Source organism: Oryzias latipes, chromosome 18, assembly GCF_002234675.1.
Source record: "Oryzias latipes chromosome 18, ASM223467v1".
Classification (NCBI taxonomy): Eukaryota; Metazoa; Chordata; class Actinopteri; order Beloniformes; family Adrianichthyidae; genus Oryzias; species Oryzias latipes.
This window is the reverse complement of record NC_019876.2, coordinates 14533826-14551910: the sequence shown is the minus strand read 5'-3', so window position 1 is coordinate 14551910 and position 18085 is coordinate 14533826. Positions and strand designations below refer to the sequence as shown.

The 18085-nt window shown below is 39.0% G+C and overlaps 1 protein-coding gene across 1 annotated transcript; it reads right to left on the bottom strand.

The window, feature by feature from the left end:
• Window positions 1–548: 548 nt before the first annotated feature.
• LOC105356407 (receptor-type tyrosine-protein phosphatase eta-like) lies at window positions 549–4761 on the bottom strand. Its single transcript, XM_023949018.1, has 7 exons — window positions 4494–4761; window positions 3058–3181; window positions 2739–2872; window positions 2387–2644; window positions 2010–2273; window positions 1568–1665; window positions 549–578 (listed from the first exon to the last, which is right to left on the bottom strand). Exons 1-7 carry the CDS (start codon window positions 4675–4677, stop codon window positions 549–551), a joined length of 1092 nt encoding a protein of 363 aa, XP_023804786.1. The 5' UTR covers window positions 4678–4761.
• Window positions 4762–18085: the final 13324 nt, after the last annotated feature.

The window sequence follows — 18085 nt, the reverse complement described above, 5'->3', positions numbered from 1 at the left end:
GTTAAATCTGCAACAGAGAAGTAAGTGGAACAAGACCAGGAGAAATGCAAAGGTGGACGACATCGTTTTGTTACAAGATGAGTGTGTTCCAAGAAACCAGTGGAAGCTCGCCAGAGTCATAGAAGTCATTCCAGGAGCCGACGGCAAGGTCAGAAGGGTTAAACTTCTTCTTGGTGACTCTACTGAAGATAAAGGAGGAACACGCACCAACAAGACTGTTCTGGAAAGACCAGTCCACAAGACTGTTCTCTTACTTGAAGCAGAGTAGTATTTGTTAATGCTTATTTATAGTATTAGCTTCTATTCAGAATCACATACTGTTAGTATTGTGATGGTGGGAGTATAGCAGTTGATGTCTTAGTAGTTATTTATTTTGACAGCAGAGGGCGCTCTGCCGCAGTGCTACCTAAAACGTTTTTAATTATTTTTCTTTAATTTGTAGATTTAAATATTTGTATTTTCTACATTTTATATCACACCTATGAAGCTTTAGGAGCAGTAAGATTTAATTTTGAAGAGTTTTTAATGTTTAGTTTACCTGAGTTCAGTTACAGGTTGTAATAGGCACTTCCTGTTTCCTATAAGAGCAGCACATGCAAAGTCAGCACGACAGACGGCAATAAGAGAACAATTAAGAAGAATTTTTGTGTTTTAGTTCACCGGTTGGTTCATTAGCAGGCCAAAGTGTTCTACGGATGTTGATGCGGTGTAAAGTTTAAAGAAAGGAACACCACATTAAACAGCAGTACAAGGAACTCGAACGCCTCTCGTCTGTGTGAAAAAATGACCAAGCCGGCACAGAGTTTGAATGGGCTTGGAAAATGGATGGATTGAAATTACATAAAGACCTTCTCAGAAGGGATGTTTCATCTAAACTAAAAGATTATAGACAACATTCAAAATAGTATTTCCTTTATTAGTTACATTTTATGGACAAAGTTTACATAATTTTGAAGATTTGAAAAAAAAAACAGCATTCACATCTTTTTTTTATCTTTACATGTCACATTTGGGCGTAACGTAATGCAAACCCTCACCAAATATATAGCATAACTACATATATGTCAAAATGCATAGAAACAATTGATGAAAATTAAATTTTCACAACATTAAAGGAAAAAAAAAGACCAAACACTTTCGAAATAGTGAAAATGTCTCAAAACAATGAAATATGGAAAAGCTACATAGTATTGATTTTTAAAAGAAATGATGAAATAAAGGTAAAAAAACACGTACAGGTACATACAAATGTATGTAGAGTTAAAGAGAAATAGTTGCTCTATGTTGTGTTGCACTGATTCCCAATAGATTTTTAAAATAATATTGGCTTAAAAATTACTTTGAGTAATTAAATCATACCGAAAACATTAAAAGTTTGGGCTAATCATATCCTCTGGCAGAGTCCAAAAGATGTCATCTTTATATTTGTCTTTGAGCATACTTTTAATCTGCAATGTAAAACCAGAAAATCCCATCATTAACAAGTCAATCAAAAGTTTATTTCAAATAACGTCTGTAAAGAAACAGTTGATTTTGCCAAACGTTAATATTTGAGTGTATGTCCAACCTGTTCAAGCACAGATTTTCTTTGTGTGTTTTTTGCACAGTAGAGAGGTTGGATTGAGTTGCACAGCATTGACAGGGTGATGTCAATCTTCTCTGGTTCTGTGGAAAAAATAGCAAGAAATAACTAATTTAAAAAGGGAGGAAAAGAACAGCCATGACACGTCTGAAATGCCAGAAGAAGCTTGTTTGCCAGCACAATTAGCTTGAAACAACAGTTGCACAAACAAACAAAGCAGCACATAGTTCATCTGTTTTACCAAAAAGCCAAGTTGACAGAAAGAAGCTGAACAAACACAGATTATTCAAATGAGGCCAAAGGATGTGTTCTAAATCATAACTATTGGTTTATATTAGTGAGCAACAGCATCTAAAAAAGACTTTTTAGTGTGTAAAAACTAAAATGCGTTTCTGCCAATCCAAACATGGAACTGTGGGGTCCCTACCTGTTTGGATGCTGTAATTGACCGATCCACTTGTGACGTTCCCAGCCTCGGCATGGACTGTAAAATCGTACCTGGTTCCTGATACCAAGTTTTCAAAGGTATAACTGGTTTTTCTTTCAACTCTTTCTGTATAAGTCTTATTCCAGTGACTGGAAACATTAAATATAAATGTAGCGCTTGTTATTTCTTCAGGGACCTTCCATGTCAGGGTGATGGTATTTTTTGTGATGATGGTTGCTTTGAGATCAGTGGGAGCTGTAGGCACTTGAAAATGAGAAAAAAAGTGACTTAAACTCAGGACTTAGCATGCTAATACACAATACCGCACGCACGTGAATATTAAATCCATTTATTTAACTTTGTTATTTTAAACTTACGTGTAAAGATGGAGCGTGTCTCTTTTGGGCTTGAAACATTTCCTTTGACAACGGTGACTTCAACAGTGTAGTTGGTTGCAGTCTTTAGATTGGAAAATTCAATTGCAGTATTGTTTAATGTTTCGTTTTTAATCTCTGTATTGCTTAGGTAAAGTTTAGCAATGAACTTTGTATCACTGCCTATTACTGTATAATTCCATGTAGCAGTGATGGTGGTTTGCCCTGCTGTCAACTCCAGGTTTCTAACCCGCCCAGGAACTGTTCAAGAGTGAAAAACAAATCACGTTGGTTGCGTTACAGCAAAAGCACGACAGGTTAACGGTGAACAACGTGTAACCGGAGCTGGAGTTACCAGTGTATGTAGAGATTTCTGTGACGTCTCCCATCAGGTTGTGAATGGACAGCACTACCACCTGAATGGTTGTTTTAGTTCCCTCCTGCAGATCCGTTAATGTCAGCTTGGTTTCGCTCACAATATAGGTTTGTCTGTCAGAGACATACAGATATGAACTCATAATCATTGTTTGCTGAAACATTGCTCCACTTTGGGAGAATTAAAAGCTCGAGTCTGTGCGCTGTCACTGAGAGTTTATTGGCTAAAACATTGAAGATTCTTTCAAATTAGCCAGTAAAATCCTCCTTAAACAGGACAGCAGTAAAAAATCACTTACTCTTTGTCACTGAATTTTACAGTCACGTTGAAACCTATGAACTTTCCCTCTGGATTTTCCCAACTGACAGTGAGTGAAGTGTCTTCAATTTTAGTCGCATTCAGATTAGACACTTTGCCTGGTTCTGAAAAAAAACAAAACAAAGAAAAAATATAACATTTTTCCGTCTCAACTCCAGAATCCTTCATGTAAAAAGCTTTTGAAAATAAAAGTTTCAGGGTGCCTTTACACTGGGCCATTTGGTCTGAACCAGAGTTTGAGTACACTAACCATAACTTTGAGATGCATATTTTTTCTGAAGCTACAAACCAAATTTAGCCCATGGTGTTCACACTGAGCAAGCAGGGAGGGGCTTCTTTTTCTTTTTCTATTCATTACTGAAAGCTTCCGCATAGATGATGGAGTTTGCTCAACAGTCCTGCTGAGCATTTATTATACAGGAGACGGTATGTAGACTTACTGCTCCATCCAGCAGTCAAGACTAAACAGTACTGTTACACTCAGCACAGTTCCTAAAAGTCACTTTCAAAATAAAAACACTTCTGTTTTTTTACAATAAAGTTATTCTCTGCATTTTTAAAAATACATTTCACTGTACAAGTTAAATCCAACCAAATCTTACATTGTTATTTAAACTAGCACAACCCTACTGTTTACTAGTGAATATCCGCCACTTGCAAGCTCACTCCAGATTGGCATCCAGTCACCATTTTTTTCGCAATACGAAAACCGCAATATTGGAACTTGAATTTGAATACTTGAACTGTCAATCAAACGTTCACATTTTTGACGTGCAACCACCTGCTTTTATTGAGACGGTTTATGGCATGTCCCGGGAAAGACACAGGACATGCTGGAGAGAATACGTCTCTCGGCTGGCCTGGGAACATCTCCCCAGAAGAGCTGGAGGAAGAGGCCAGTTGGCGAAAGAAATTTGGACATCTTTGCTTAGACTGCTGCCCCCGCGACCCGGTCCCAGATAAGTGGAATAAGATGGATGGATGGTTAATGTTGGTCAGTTTATAACCTAAATAACTTGATGGAAAATAAATAAATAAGCAAGACAATGTTTGAAAAAAAAGGTCAAAGTAATAGAGCAATAATGGTTACTCCGACCAATACAGTAGAATGACTGACAGCTGTCTCTTCCTCTATAGAAGTCTATGGGATTTTGGCATCTTGGAGCCAGCTGCTACTTCCTTTTGGAATGCCTGGAGGGAGGGGATCACTCAGTCCAGTTCTCATTTGCAGTCACAGGTCAACACTGTTTTTGAGCTATACAGCCCCCTGAGGAGCAGCTTGAGATACTGCATACTGTTTGATGTGCTTTTTACAGTGAAAGCAAACCGAACCAAATGAAGGTGGGAAACTTTGTAATGTTTTTTTTAAATTAATGAATCCTGGTGAGACATTACTTTTAGTTAACATTTACTTACTGGTGCAGCTTGAAATGTTAGCTTCCTTGCTCCACTGGGTCGGGACTCCAGATTTGACGGTGAATGTGTAGCAGTTCCCAGGCATCAATCCATCAAACGTTAGATCTGTCGTGTTCACTTGTTTTTTCAGATTTTCCGTCTCTACAAGGTAAAAATCCGCCTTTCCGTCCAGCTTGCTCCACATCAGAAAGACAGATTTTTCTGTGACGTTGTCGACTCTTAGATCAATAACTTTATAAGGAACTGAAAAAGTGAGAAAACTGCATTAGCTTTGCACTGTGGCTTAAAACAAAAAAAAAGAAAAACATTATGGCATGTAGGATATGTTTGAATTTCTTTGGACCTCTTTGTAGCGCAAAAAGCAGTCGTGTGTTTTTTTACACAGTTTCTAAATGTTTAGGAATAGACATAGAAATTAAAAGTTGAGCTGCTCGAAAACGTGACTTGACAAAACCACAACGGCTACAGTCAAATTTACATCAAATTGATGCAAAATTCCAATATTTCAAATTATGAACCAACAAAATAAAAATGAAGGAAATTAAATAATTTTAATGTTTAGATAAATAAATAAAATGTAAAAGAACACTGGTTGAAATGTGTCAAACTCTGGGCCTTGAGAGCCATTGACCTACACTTTTTTTAAATATTCTTTGTTTTTATGTGTTCTTATTGGTGCAACACACTTTGTCCAGGTTGTGAGTCATATAGAAGGTATAACTAAAGAAAATCAAAAAGTATGGTGACCCTGGAAGACTGAACACACTAATAGGTTTAAAAACAAATACAAAGATTTCTAATTGCCTGTTTGAACAAGTTTTGTCAGTGCATACTTTTCAAAATGAACAAAGATGTGTGTGTGTAAGTAATTTCAAACTGTTGTAATCTTAATTTTTGCATACGTAAATTGCATTTTCTTTTTTTTCATTTTATATTTTTTTAACTTATACACAAAACGTACTATGTGAGTAACAAATCACGCACAAATCCAAATTTATGCACAAATCCTAATTTACAAATGCATAAAGCAAGAATATGCATACACAAATCCTAATTTTTGCACAAATCAAGAACTACGCACGCACAAATCCGACTGAGTCTAATTTCTCTCCATATATACGGCACACATGTTACATTCAAATTGTGTAATTGATCCACAAATTTCAGTTTAGATTAGGCTTTTACGTTGATTTACATGTTCTTTGCGTGGTTTATTCGTACTTATTCCATGATTTTAATGTGGTTCATTCGTGATAAATCTGTGAAAATTTCATGTAAAAGACCCCAGCTTCTCGCACTTTTTCCATGTATACATTCTTCACTTATAACCATTTTTCATTCGTGCACAATGCACAAAATGTACGTAATGGCTGTGTGACACGGCCTTAAAGTGCGATTAGTTTGGTCACTCTGTTCTTCTTTGGTTCTCATTGCACTTCTCGAAGTGGGTTGAGTGCAGAAAGCTTGACCTGCTTGCAGAAGAGTAAAACATCACTGCTGCGACATTAGACAGTGAACATTTCACTGCTGACAAAAGGATTAAACACCAACTGTTCTGTTCTTGTTTAAACAGTACCTGTGCACTGGCACAAATCCACTCCTCCTTTCTGGCTTTTCAAAATTAAACGTGCAGCTGAAAACTAAACTAAAGATTCTTTTGTCCAAATACACTGTCCAGGGTTGAAAGTATTGAGATTGAAACACAGTCAAGTTGCGCATGAAAAGAACTTTACATTACAAAAATTCTAATTGAATGAATTTAAAGTGAAAATATTAAACGTGTTCAACTTACTGGTGTAGAAGGAGGCATTCTGAGGGTTGAGGCGTCGGTCACACTTAACAGGAAACACCTGAACTTTGTAGTGGCCGCCTGCCGTGAGGTTAAAAAGGTCAAGGGTCAAATCTGTCATATTTTCGTTCAGTTCGATGTCACCTGTGACCTCAACATCATAATGACTGATGCCACCGGGTCCAGGCAGCCAGGTCAGAGTGGCACTCTCTGACGTTACGTTCGTCACATTGACTTGGCCCAAAAATCTGTCTGTTTATAAAGAAAAAGTACATTAACAGATGCAAAGAAAATACAGTTCAACAAGAAGTTATCAAGGAAATAAACTGTATTTCTCTGTCAAACTAAGAGCTGAGCAGACATATTTATGGTCTAAAAATATTCTAGTGAGATTTTGTTAAAGAAAATGAATAAATACATGAAATGATGGCTTCATGAACAATCCAAACATTGTTTTATTATATATGTACAAATATTATAATAAAGTCAAATGTGTATGCAGCTTTTAGTATGTAGATACCTTCATAACAAATAAAAGGAAGAATCTCTGAGCATCTCCTTTCAACCCAAAGCCCAAAACGGAGAATGACCACGCAGGAGTCCTCAATGTAGTTTTCGTTGATCTCAGAGAGAACTGGAATCTCCATAGGAGATTGTTCACATGTTGATTCTATTGATGGCTGTGCGGATGTCCATTGTGACCCAGTAGAAGACTTGTGAACATCAAAAGTTGTTGTGCTTATTGTTGAGGTTTCCGTTGGTCCCCGTTGAGTTGTTGTCTTTACAGTTGTTGGGCTGTCAGTTGTTTTGTCAGTGGTCATAGAAGGGCCCTCCATTTTTGTTGTGTAATCTTTTGTTGAGGTAAATTCAGATTGGTTGGTAGACTTAATTAGGTCGTGTGTGTTTGTTATCGTACTTGATGTAGTGTTCACTGTACTTTGGTCTGGGGTGTTTAAGAAGCTTTTTGTGTTGCTTGTTGTGCTTGTTGTTGTGGTAACTGTTGTTGGAGTTGTGGTACTAAGAAAGTTGTGCATGTTGGTTGTACTTTCTTGAGTTGAGTTAACTGTTGTTTGGTCTGTGGTGTGTAGAAAACTTTCCATGTGCGTTGCGTTCCCTGCAGTTGTGCTAACTGTTGTGGGAGTTGTGGTACTAAGAAAGTTGTGCATGTTGGTTGTACTTTCTTGAGTTGTGTTAACTGTAGTTTGGTCTGTGGTGTGTAGAAAACTTTCCATGTGCGTTGCGTTCCCTGCAGTTGTGCTAACTGTTGTGGGAGTTGTGGTACTAAGAAAGTTGTGCATGTTGGTTGTACTTTCTTGAGTTGTGTTAACTGTAGTTTGGTCTGTGGTGTGTAGAAAACTTTCCATGTGGGTTGCGTTCCCTACAGTTGTCCTAACTGTAGTGGGAGTTGTGGTACTAAGAAAGTTGTGCATGTTGGTTGTACTTTCTTGAGTTGTGTTAACTGTAGTTTGGTCTGTGGTGTGTAGAAAACTTTCCATGTGGGTTGTGTTCCCTGCAGTTGTGGTAACTGTTGTGGGAGTTGCAGTGCTAAGAGGCTGTCCTGTGATGGTTGTGCTGAGTTGGATTTCGGTCGTGGTTTTTCCAGTTGTCTCAAATCTTGATGTGGTTGTGGTTGTTAAATCTGTGAAGGGGGCAAAGCTTGTCATGATGCTGGTGGGTTTTGCTGGGCATGTGCAGGAGCAACTGCAACAGGTAATGTTTGGGATGGCGGATTTAAAGTTTGGCATGCCAGGATACCAGTTTTGGTAGATAACAGGGTCCCCATTGGCCCATCTGGACCAGGCGTCATAGAGGGTCTCGGTAGAATTGCTGGTGATATTACTGTTACTGATGTCACTGTTGTTACTGATGATGCTAAAGATGCTGTTGTCAGTTTGGATTAAACTCTTGCTGGTTTTGGTTAAACTGGTGCTGGAGCTGGATAAACTGTTGTTGTTAGTTAAAATGCTGTTGTTGTTGGTTAAACTGTCAACAGGTTTGATTAAATTATTGCTGGTGTTAAATAAATTGTCGTTGATGTTGGTCACGTTGTTGTCAGTGATGTTGCTGGGAAAGTGCTTGCGAAGGCCAATCCAGTGAGCAGTGTCAAGCCTTTGGACGATGATCTGGCTATTTTCTGGGGTCAGAGTCACCAGATCCTTAAAGCAGACCTAAGGAAACACAAGAGCACAAATACTTTACAATTTTTTTTTTCTAATGATAAACACAAATACCGTACTCAACCTGGTAAATTATGTAAATTACAACACAACAATGCCTTAAAAATCTAAAGAAGAACGTCAATGTTTCTTATTGTAACCTTGCTATATATTACCACCTCATGTCCTCACTGTCTGATTTGGAGAAAAAACCCATTACCTATTAATTAAATTTTCCTTTTGAAATCAATGTATAAAGAATTATGACATCCAAAACTATTTTTCAAGCTCATTGTCTCAATGTAACAGTAATTTTGGCTATTCAAAAGGTATTTTCTTGATGGCATTAATGGACTGGGATCATGTGGGGTCACAGTAACTTACATCTAAGCATCATCTGCATAACTATGAAATAAAATGTTGTATCTGATCAGATCCAAATGAAGGCAGGGCAAAAAGCAGAGGTCCAGGAATCCAACCATGAGGGACCCCGAAAGCCACGGTAAATCTACGTATTCAAGATAACAATTATTGTTGACAAATAATATTGATAAAATAGGCTTTGTAACTTTGCTCATGGTCTGGTTATGATCTGACCTTTACCACTTTGATCTCATCCCCTTATCCAGCCTGACTAGAATTTTAAGACAGTTTTTACCTTTAAAAATTAAAATAAAGCAAAACTACCAACCAGGTGGTGTAAAAGAGTTCTAAATTAAAAATAAATGTCAATAGAAAAATCGATAACACAGGTATAATTCAGTAAAACGTGCTTTAATAGGCTGCCTCTACAGATATGTTGAGTACGGTACATTTTAAGTAATTTTTCCAACTTGAAACAAAATATCGAGCTTTTAAGCAAAAAAACAATTGCACAATCATGTCATGAGTGAGTTGTTGTTTTGCATGGGCACCAACAGATGCATTATGAAAATAAAGGAGTTTCTATGAACAAGGTTTTGTCATGAAAGGTGGAGCAGAGCTGAGGCGGGAAGCAGGGTACAATCATTAAATGAGGATAGGCTGCAACCAAGAGAGTCAGAAAACATAAAACTGAACAAAAAACACCTGAACCAGGCGGCCAACCGGGCAAGCCCCCACCTCAACTGTTTCACACAGGAGATGTCACAGACGACACCTAAATGACCCATACTCTTTGATATACTCTAACTCCTCGACTATTTCCGCAATCAATGTGAATCCGCTGATTCTGACGCGGAAAAAAGCAACTTAGTTACTAGCAATGGGCTGGTGCATCATCTTGGAGAACAAACAGGGATGGTCTCATCGGCAGACCTCTTGCTTTTGTCTTTCTACTTGGTGCCCAAAGCAGCAATGCAACTTATAAGGGAGCACAATCCGGCGCTATTGTGTGCTGGTCCCAAGTCTGAGCAAGGGAGTGCAACCGAAAACTGGACAGAAAAATAACAGGACAGAAAAATAACTACAGTTGGACAATGCAGCAGTTGTCTGATGCAGCAATTTGCTAGTTAAAGCAGCAGTGTAAGCATAATCCCACGCTACTACTTTGAATAAGTCTGACTCCTGCAGGAAAAAGTAAACTGTCAATGATCCAATTGGTTTCTGAATACGTGCGACCAGTGCTGAACTTTTTAGCTGGCCGCAATGACCCGGAGGAAGGGTTACGGTTAGGATTACGGTACGGATAATGGTTCCTGAGTGAAGCTGTGTCTGCAGTTCACTGCTCGCCCATGAGATGGATCAAATGCACAGAACACATTTCACACACCTAGGAGCGTGACAGCTAGTAGGACTTTAACTTTAAGTTTAACTTTAAATATGTGTGGCCAACAACAACATTTAGCATGGGACACACTTAAAATACATGTGGGCAATGCAGCAATGTGCACCTTGGCTGCAGGTATTACATGTGGTCAACATGTAATACCTGCAACCAAGGCTGGATTGCCCCACGGGCAGATTCCCTCGATCTGCTGTACCGTGCTGGTGTTGGGGGGGGGGCGCTGTGGTTTTGACAGGGGCCTTGGGGTGGGGACAGCCGAGCTCTCTCCCTCTTGTTACAATCCATCATTCACCTCAGCAGAATTATAAACACCCACCTGAGCACAGGTGTCAGCTCACCTTTGCACAAACAGTATGTGTGACAGATTGAAAGGCTTTACATGTGTTGGTTTGTATGCATGTGTGTGTGTGTGTGTATGTGTGTGTGAACTGTAGTTGTGTTGAGTACATGGCGAAATGCCTGTATGTGAAGATTTTTGTAGTCAACAGGTGTGTTGTAGCACTTAAGTATTTGTGTGGACAGGCCCCGCCCCTTTTGACTTACATTTACACCAGACAATAATAATGATAATCCTCCCGTATCTTGTTGTTTTATGATTGTACCCCACCACCACTTCTGTAATCATCCTGCAGATATCCTTAACTCCCCCTTTCTTCTGTGCCCTTACCCCCTGTCTCAAACATCCCTCCGTTCTTTCCTCTTCTTTTTCCTGGTTTAAGATTTACAAGATTTGCACCGCTTTGACATTTTGCACCAAGCCTCTTCCAACTGTGAGTACGTGTGCCAGTATTGGGTAGCGACAGGGCAGAGTGACCACCACATGCTAAAAGCGCTTTCAAGAGTGCCTGAATAAGTGCGCTCTTGAATGTGCATCATGTGCACGGTGCGCACGTAGCACAACACTGTGAGTAAAGCATGAAATAGTTGGTAAAGTGAAATGGACGTTGTGGACATCCAAAAATACCTGGCAGTGGCTCCTGGCCTCATCCCAGGTGAGAGGCTTGGGCAAGACAAAGTACTCCCTCTCTGCCGCGGTGAAGATCAGTAGCAGAGCTAAAGAAGCAAGACACAGGTCAGGCTGCAAATGTACAATGGTGTGAAAAACAGTTTGTTTTCATGTTGACATGCATGTTTTTGAATACAGCAATTACAGCCCCTAAACAAATATCTCTATCAGACGAAGACAGACTGAGCAAAGTGGATGCTGTTTCAGAATGATGCGTTAGGCACCTGGGAGAAGACAGTTCTAAAACCTACTTGAGTTTCCGTTCAATTTAAGTTTAGCTTAAGTGTAAGAAAATAAAACAATACCAAGTTTAGGACTTTTATTTAGAAATAAAATAAAAATAAAACTGGATGAAAAAATTGGCTAAATATTTTCCATCATAGGTGTACCTGAACAATGAGACAAAATGGGGGGGAAAATCCAGAAGAATACATTGTCTGATTTTTAAGAATTTATTTGTAAAGTATGGTGGAAAATAAGTATTTGGTCACTTACAAACAAGCAAGATTTCTGGCTTTCACAGAACTTTTTCCGTAAGAAGATATTCTTTCCTCCACTGTTACCTGTATGAATGGCACCTGTTTGAACTCGTTATCTGTTAAAAAGCCACATCCTCAAACAGTGACTACGGCCATGACCAAAGAGCTGTCTAAGGACACCAGATACACAATTGTTGACCTGAATCTGCAATAGGTAAAGTTTGGTGTGAAGAAATCAACTATGGGAGCAATTAGTAGGAAATGGAAAACATATAAGACCACTGATAATCTCCCTCCATCTGGTGCTCCCCGCAAGATCTCACCCCGTGGGGTCAAAATGATCACAAGAACAGCGAGCAAAAATCCCAGAATCACATGGGGGACCTTGTGAATGACCTGCAGAGAGCTGGGACCAAACTAACAAAGGCTACCATCAGTAATACATTATGCCGCCAGAGACTCAAGTCCTGCAGGGCTGGATAGTTCTGATATTGTTCACCATTTTTGTTGCACTGGTAATGTTAGTTGGGGGTGTGAGGGGCTGTGAGCTAGCGGGAGAGTGTGTAAGCATTAAGCTCAGTTATGGGTGACGGGAAAGGGTGGGTGGCCTTATTCCATGCCACCTCAGAACAACAAGTCCTAGAATACGACAATTTAAAAAAAAAATTCTAGCTAAATACAGCATAATAATAATTAAAAGACCACAGGGAATGCTTTTAAGATAGATCAAAAGATTATCGGAGTGGGAATTTAAAGCTAAATATGTTTCTAGACTGTTGAATTGTCACGTTTTGTGATTGTTTGCTCCACAGACTGCCAAACTCTCATACATTTAACCCAATTTCTAAAAATATGATTAAAAAACAAAAAAACAAAAGAATAGAACCAAGAAAATTGAGCCAAAGACTCAGATCCTCTCAATGTGACTGACAGTTCCTGTTGAGGTTTAGACTTATGTCCTTAATAAACAAATAAAAAACTATGTCAAAAACAAAGACTTACCGCAACAGATGAAAAGACTTGCTTTGTCCAAAGGTGACATTTCAAAAATCTTTGCAGAAACAGGTAGAAAAAGTCAACTTATCCTATGACTGAGAATAGCATCCCTCGGCGGATTGACTCACTCTTCTGAGTTTAGAAGACTTGAGCTCAAATGAGGCGTTGCCTCCTCAATTAAAACACATCTGATTTGAATAAGGTCAATAGGCTTCATTTGGAAAAAACTGATCCGTCTGTCGGATGTGTCTGAGCTCTCTGATGTGCAGACAGCCACATGCAAAACCCATATTTGGTTCAGTCAGCCGTACACAATGAGCTTTACTGATACCTATTAGGGAGGAAAAAAGCTTTATTTAAATATGCTGTTGGGTTTGTTTCACTGGAACTGAAAAGCAACCCCGCACCATGATACCCCCTCTACCAAACTTTTTTGGGGTCGTCTGACTCCTCATTGCAGAGAAAGCCTGCTTGAGGCTCTATAGTCCAGGCGGCCTTTTTGCATCCCTGCCTATAGATGTTTTGCATTGCACTTCACGATGCACGGCTGTTGTGCAACTGCTCATCCATGAAAATCCCATCCGGCTCTTAAGCTAATCTGAATGCCACGTGAAGCTTTGTGCTTTGTGTCGTGACTAGCGGCACAAAGGTGGAGGACATTTGTTGTTTTGTTCTGTGGTTTGGAATCCGCAGGCTGTCAGTTGACCCACTCCTCCATTTCTTGACTGAGTTGATGTTCGCAATCAACCCCTCTTTGTCTGACAGTTGACAGTGGAATATTTGGGAACTTTATGATTGCACTTTGTACACGGCGAGGGCTGCACGGTGGCGCAGTGGTTAGCGCTCTTGCCTCAGAGCAAGAAGGCCCCCGGTTCAAGTTCCAGCCGGGGGACCTGAATTAGAACATCAATGGGAGACATTTCTGTGGGGAGTTTGTATGTGTGGGTTCTCTCCGGGGTCTCCGGCTTCCTCCCACCATCCAAAAACATGCTACATAGGTCAATTGGCAACTCTAAATTGTCCCTAGGTGTGAATGTGAGAGTGAATGGATGTGTGATTGAGGCCCTGCGACACTGGCGACCTGTACAGGGCATCCCCTGCCTTCACCCACAAGTGGCCGGGATACTTTCAGGCAGCCCTATGACACCGAAAGGGGACAAACGGAAGAAGATAAATGAATGACTTTGTGCACAGGGGACATCCAATCGAAGCTACTCATCTTTTTACAAATGTTTTTGAAAGTTTTCCGCCTCTTTTTTGTTCTTTTACTTGGCTAACCTTGACTCAAAGGATTCTAGTGATGATGTAATGAAGCCATTATAACTGTGTGCGTCGCAGCAGGTCATAGGTTCACTCAAGTACTGGTTCTGTTAAAAAGACCGTCCTTGTAATGTCAAAACCATGACAGTACGGCCCACTGCCACTTAATTCTGTTCTGATGCATCTGCTTGTAGACGTCAAGATCCACGTACGTCTTTGTTTTCCTCGTCCGTGATGGCATCTGGCTAAAACTGTGTGGCTGGATTGATTCAATATTGCTTAACATTTTTCTTACACCAGTAATGTTGGGTTGGGAGTGTGAGGTGCTGTAAGGTAGCTAGAGATCGTGTAAACAGACAGCTCTCATCAACAGGGAAGGGATGGGGATGCGGGGCCGCTCCCAACATCTGAAGTGATTATTCATTATGTGGAACACCAAACTTCTTCTTGTATAGTTTTTTTTCCTAAAAGGAGTGAACACTCCTTGCTAATAGTCCATCTTTGTCACTAGCAATGGCCGGCTGCCTTTTCCCGGAGAAGACACAGGTATGGACTCATCTCCAGACCTCTAATAGTCCGATTAGAGAAATTCTTTCACTTTAACAGCTCCTTCGGTGCCCAAAGCAGTAATGCAACCTCGACGGAGCACAATCCAGCCTATTGTGTGCTCGTCCCAAGTCTGGATAAGAAGCTGCAACCCAAGCTAAACTAGACAGGAAAATGGAAAAAAACTGTCTGCCAATACAGCAGCAATCTGGTGTAGTAATTTGCAAGATAAACCAGGAGTTGGGATGCTTTAATATCAGTTCAGAAGATGATCAAAGTGTAGTGGTGCAATGATTAATCAACTTCATTGATAAATCAATTTGTATTCCAACAACCCAACCAGATCGATCCGTCTGAGGCAAGTTATTATTTGAAGCAATACCATTATACAATCTTATCTAACTGAAACAAATTGATTGTAACCAATGTTGGAAAAAAACAATTGGATTGAGGCAAAGTAGGTTAATTTTACTATAATGTAAAAATGATCAAGTGCATTACAGTCCAAAGTGTGGAAACACTGAATCCAGCAAAGACGTGTGACCACACAGTGTGCTAGAATGTTCTAATAAAGTTCTCTTTGGATTATTTTGATGTGGAAAGACAACAGTGGGCTGAACTTTATGAAACTAGAATGTGAATGGATTTTTGTTTGTTTGTTTGATGTACATATATTTATTTTACACTTGATTATCTTGCAAGAAATACAAGGACTCTGGAACACTTCACCTGTTCAGCACCAGGTTTTTATCTCTGAGACACACTGATTGAATTTTTGGCTAAAGATGTCCTGGATCAATTTTAGGTCAGTGAATCAGATCGTTCAATATGAACCAATATCGACTATGACCCGTATTGTCAATCACATATTATGAAATGAGTTGAATTTTTGTTTAAAGCAATAGCTAAACCCACAATGATCAGATTGTGACTTAAAGACGATTTCCTTATTTTTTATTTTTTCAAAGACAAAAATAAGTCAAATTTGTATTAGTTTTTGTAAAATACAATTTAATAATCAATTGTGCAAAGAGACACAACCTGCAAAGGTTTGGAAAAAGTCGACAAACCCTCATTTTCCTCTATCTTGTTTTTTTTTCTTTTAGCATGCATCTATCGTGCCTAAAAAGTCTGTGATGCATGTTAAGGTCTCAAATTATAATGTAAGCAAACTCACCTCTGATAAATTTCCATTTCCGGATCCAATATTCATTTAAGTTTCTATTACAGAATTTTACATCACACCTTCATTAGAACTCAATTTGTTAAAGCGGCCTCTAACGTTTTTATTTTGACGTGTTCCTATTCCCGATACCCCACATTCCACTGGCTTCCTGCTTGTTGAATTTGCAAAATGTTCCTGTCAGGCTCTCAAACTAGGCACTAACAAAGAGTTTTGTCTTTTTATTCTGAACATATAGTTAAATTTGACCTTCTATCTGTCTGACAAGAAGAAAAAACTCTGTGTGGTAGAAAGACCAAAAAACTTGAATTTATAGGTAGCATCTTGTCTGTACTCATGTAGGTTTTTGGGACATTTTTGACAAGTTTGATGGATAATATGCTGATTATTTCAAATTTAGAGCAATTTATGATTGGAGACCAAAAAAAGTCATAAATTCAGGTTTGTTTTGGTTTATTTTAATCCCACTCCAACAAAGTGTTCCCAGTGGTCTTTTAATAATGATTATAGAGTTTTTAGCAAAAAACAACAACACCAAAAGGCGCAGAAGTAACCCTCCCCTGATATCCCAGAATGCCTTTGTTTACTCTCTGTCCCACTAGCTTACAGCCCCCTTGCAACCCCAACCCAAACATTTATTTATTTATTTATTTATTTATTTATTTATTGTTTTTTTTTTTTTTTTACAGGAACATTGCATATTAAAAAGCATTGCTGCCTCTGCACTATAGTTGAAGTAAACCTATGATGGAAATTACAGGCTTCTCTAATCTTTTTAAGTGGGAGAACTTGCACAATTAGTTCCTGACTGAATACTTTTTTGGCCCCTTGTGTATGTTGACATGTCAGCCAGTTCTTAATGTTTTTTTTAAAAACAATCTGTTTGAGTCCAGTTCTCTGATGTTCTGACTGAATACTTCTTCTAAATTCATGCATTTAGGTTTGCAAAAAAGACAGAGTATATAAAGAGTAAACTTTGAGTAAACTACTTCATTTTACTGTTTCATTACTGTTATTTATCTATTTGATTGTAATTTATTTTATTATTTTATAAGCTGATTACACTGTGGGGCGAGAGGAAAGTAACTTCATCTGTGCTGTATATCTTGTGTATGCAGCATATTTGACAATAAACCTAACTTTGACTTATAGGATATTCTAAGAAGTATACTTGTAGTACACTTATATCAGGGGTCCCCAAACCCCAAACACTTTTTTTGGGTATTATCATTATTATTTTTTTAGGCTGGTCACGTAATCAAGACTCATGGAAGCATGGAAAATCGAATCCCTGGTAAGATGTTTCACCTCTTATCCAAAAGGCTTTGTCAATTCTGAAATAGCTGGTAAAAGAGCTGGTTTACAGGTGCTCATGGGGGAGAAGTCAGACCTGAAACTGGATAGTATTGTTTCCGTAGACTACATGGTTTCGGATCGTTAGGAGTCCTTTGTTATCAGGTGGAGTTGGGGAGACAGTGACTCCCTCCCCAACCTGGTCATCTCTTTCAGCTGTTAATGACCCAGGTGGACCTGGTTTGGTTTGTTTGGGTATCAGAACATTGCTGTAAATGCAGTTTCAGGTCTGACACCTCCCCCATGAGCACATGTAAACCAGCTCTTTTACCAGCTATTTCAGAACTGACAAAGCCTTTTGGATAAGAGGTGAAACCTTTAAACCTACTAATATGATGGAATCAACCTGGATGAATGAGAGTCTTTAAAAAGCTTGTTTGAATTGAAATGTGAGCCAAGCTAAAAATGTTGCTACTGCAACCTCACTTTGCCCCAGTCATAGAACCCATCAGAACGGAAAAATGACAAAAAGGTTAGGTCAGGTTAGGTATTTAACCTTGATCAGAGAGAACAAACAGTGGTGTCTCTTAGGGTAGCCTCCTGGAACCTCCAAAACTGGATTATAAGGAAAGAACACAAAAAGCTTTAGACGGCTCATTTGAGTCATTTTAGAGATTCTGCACCTACAACTGAAGTTGAACATTTACCTGAGATTGTACAACAGAAGCTTTATTTGTGTGAGCAACCCACACAGATTCATTTGGTCATTATTGATTTTCTAAAATCTAAAATACTGTTTCTATATATTTCCTGACTTTTCATTTTAAGAACCCAGAGAGGGTGATATGTTTTTTACTGATTTCATAAAATAGTCTTATTACACTCGCTGATTATCATTTTATTTTTTTGGTGAAGAACCCAGAGAGGGTTATTTAATGTCATATTTGGTTATTAATATTTGTTTAAGTGTGGCTTTCAGTTTACACTTAGGCACCCCTGCTATCGTCAAACTTTTTCTGTTTCGAACTGACCCCGGTACCCGATCAGAGAATGGAAACGTCAAGTGGCCCTTGGAGGGAAAAGTTTGGGGACCCCTATATGCTTATATAAGTTACTTTT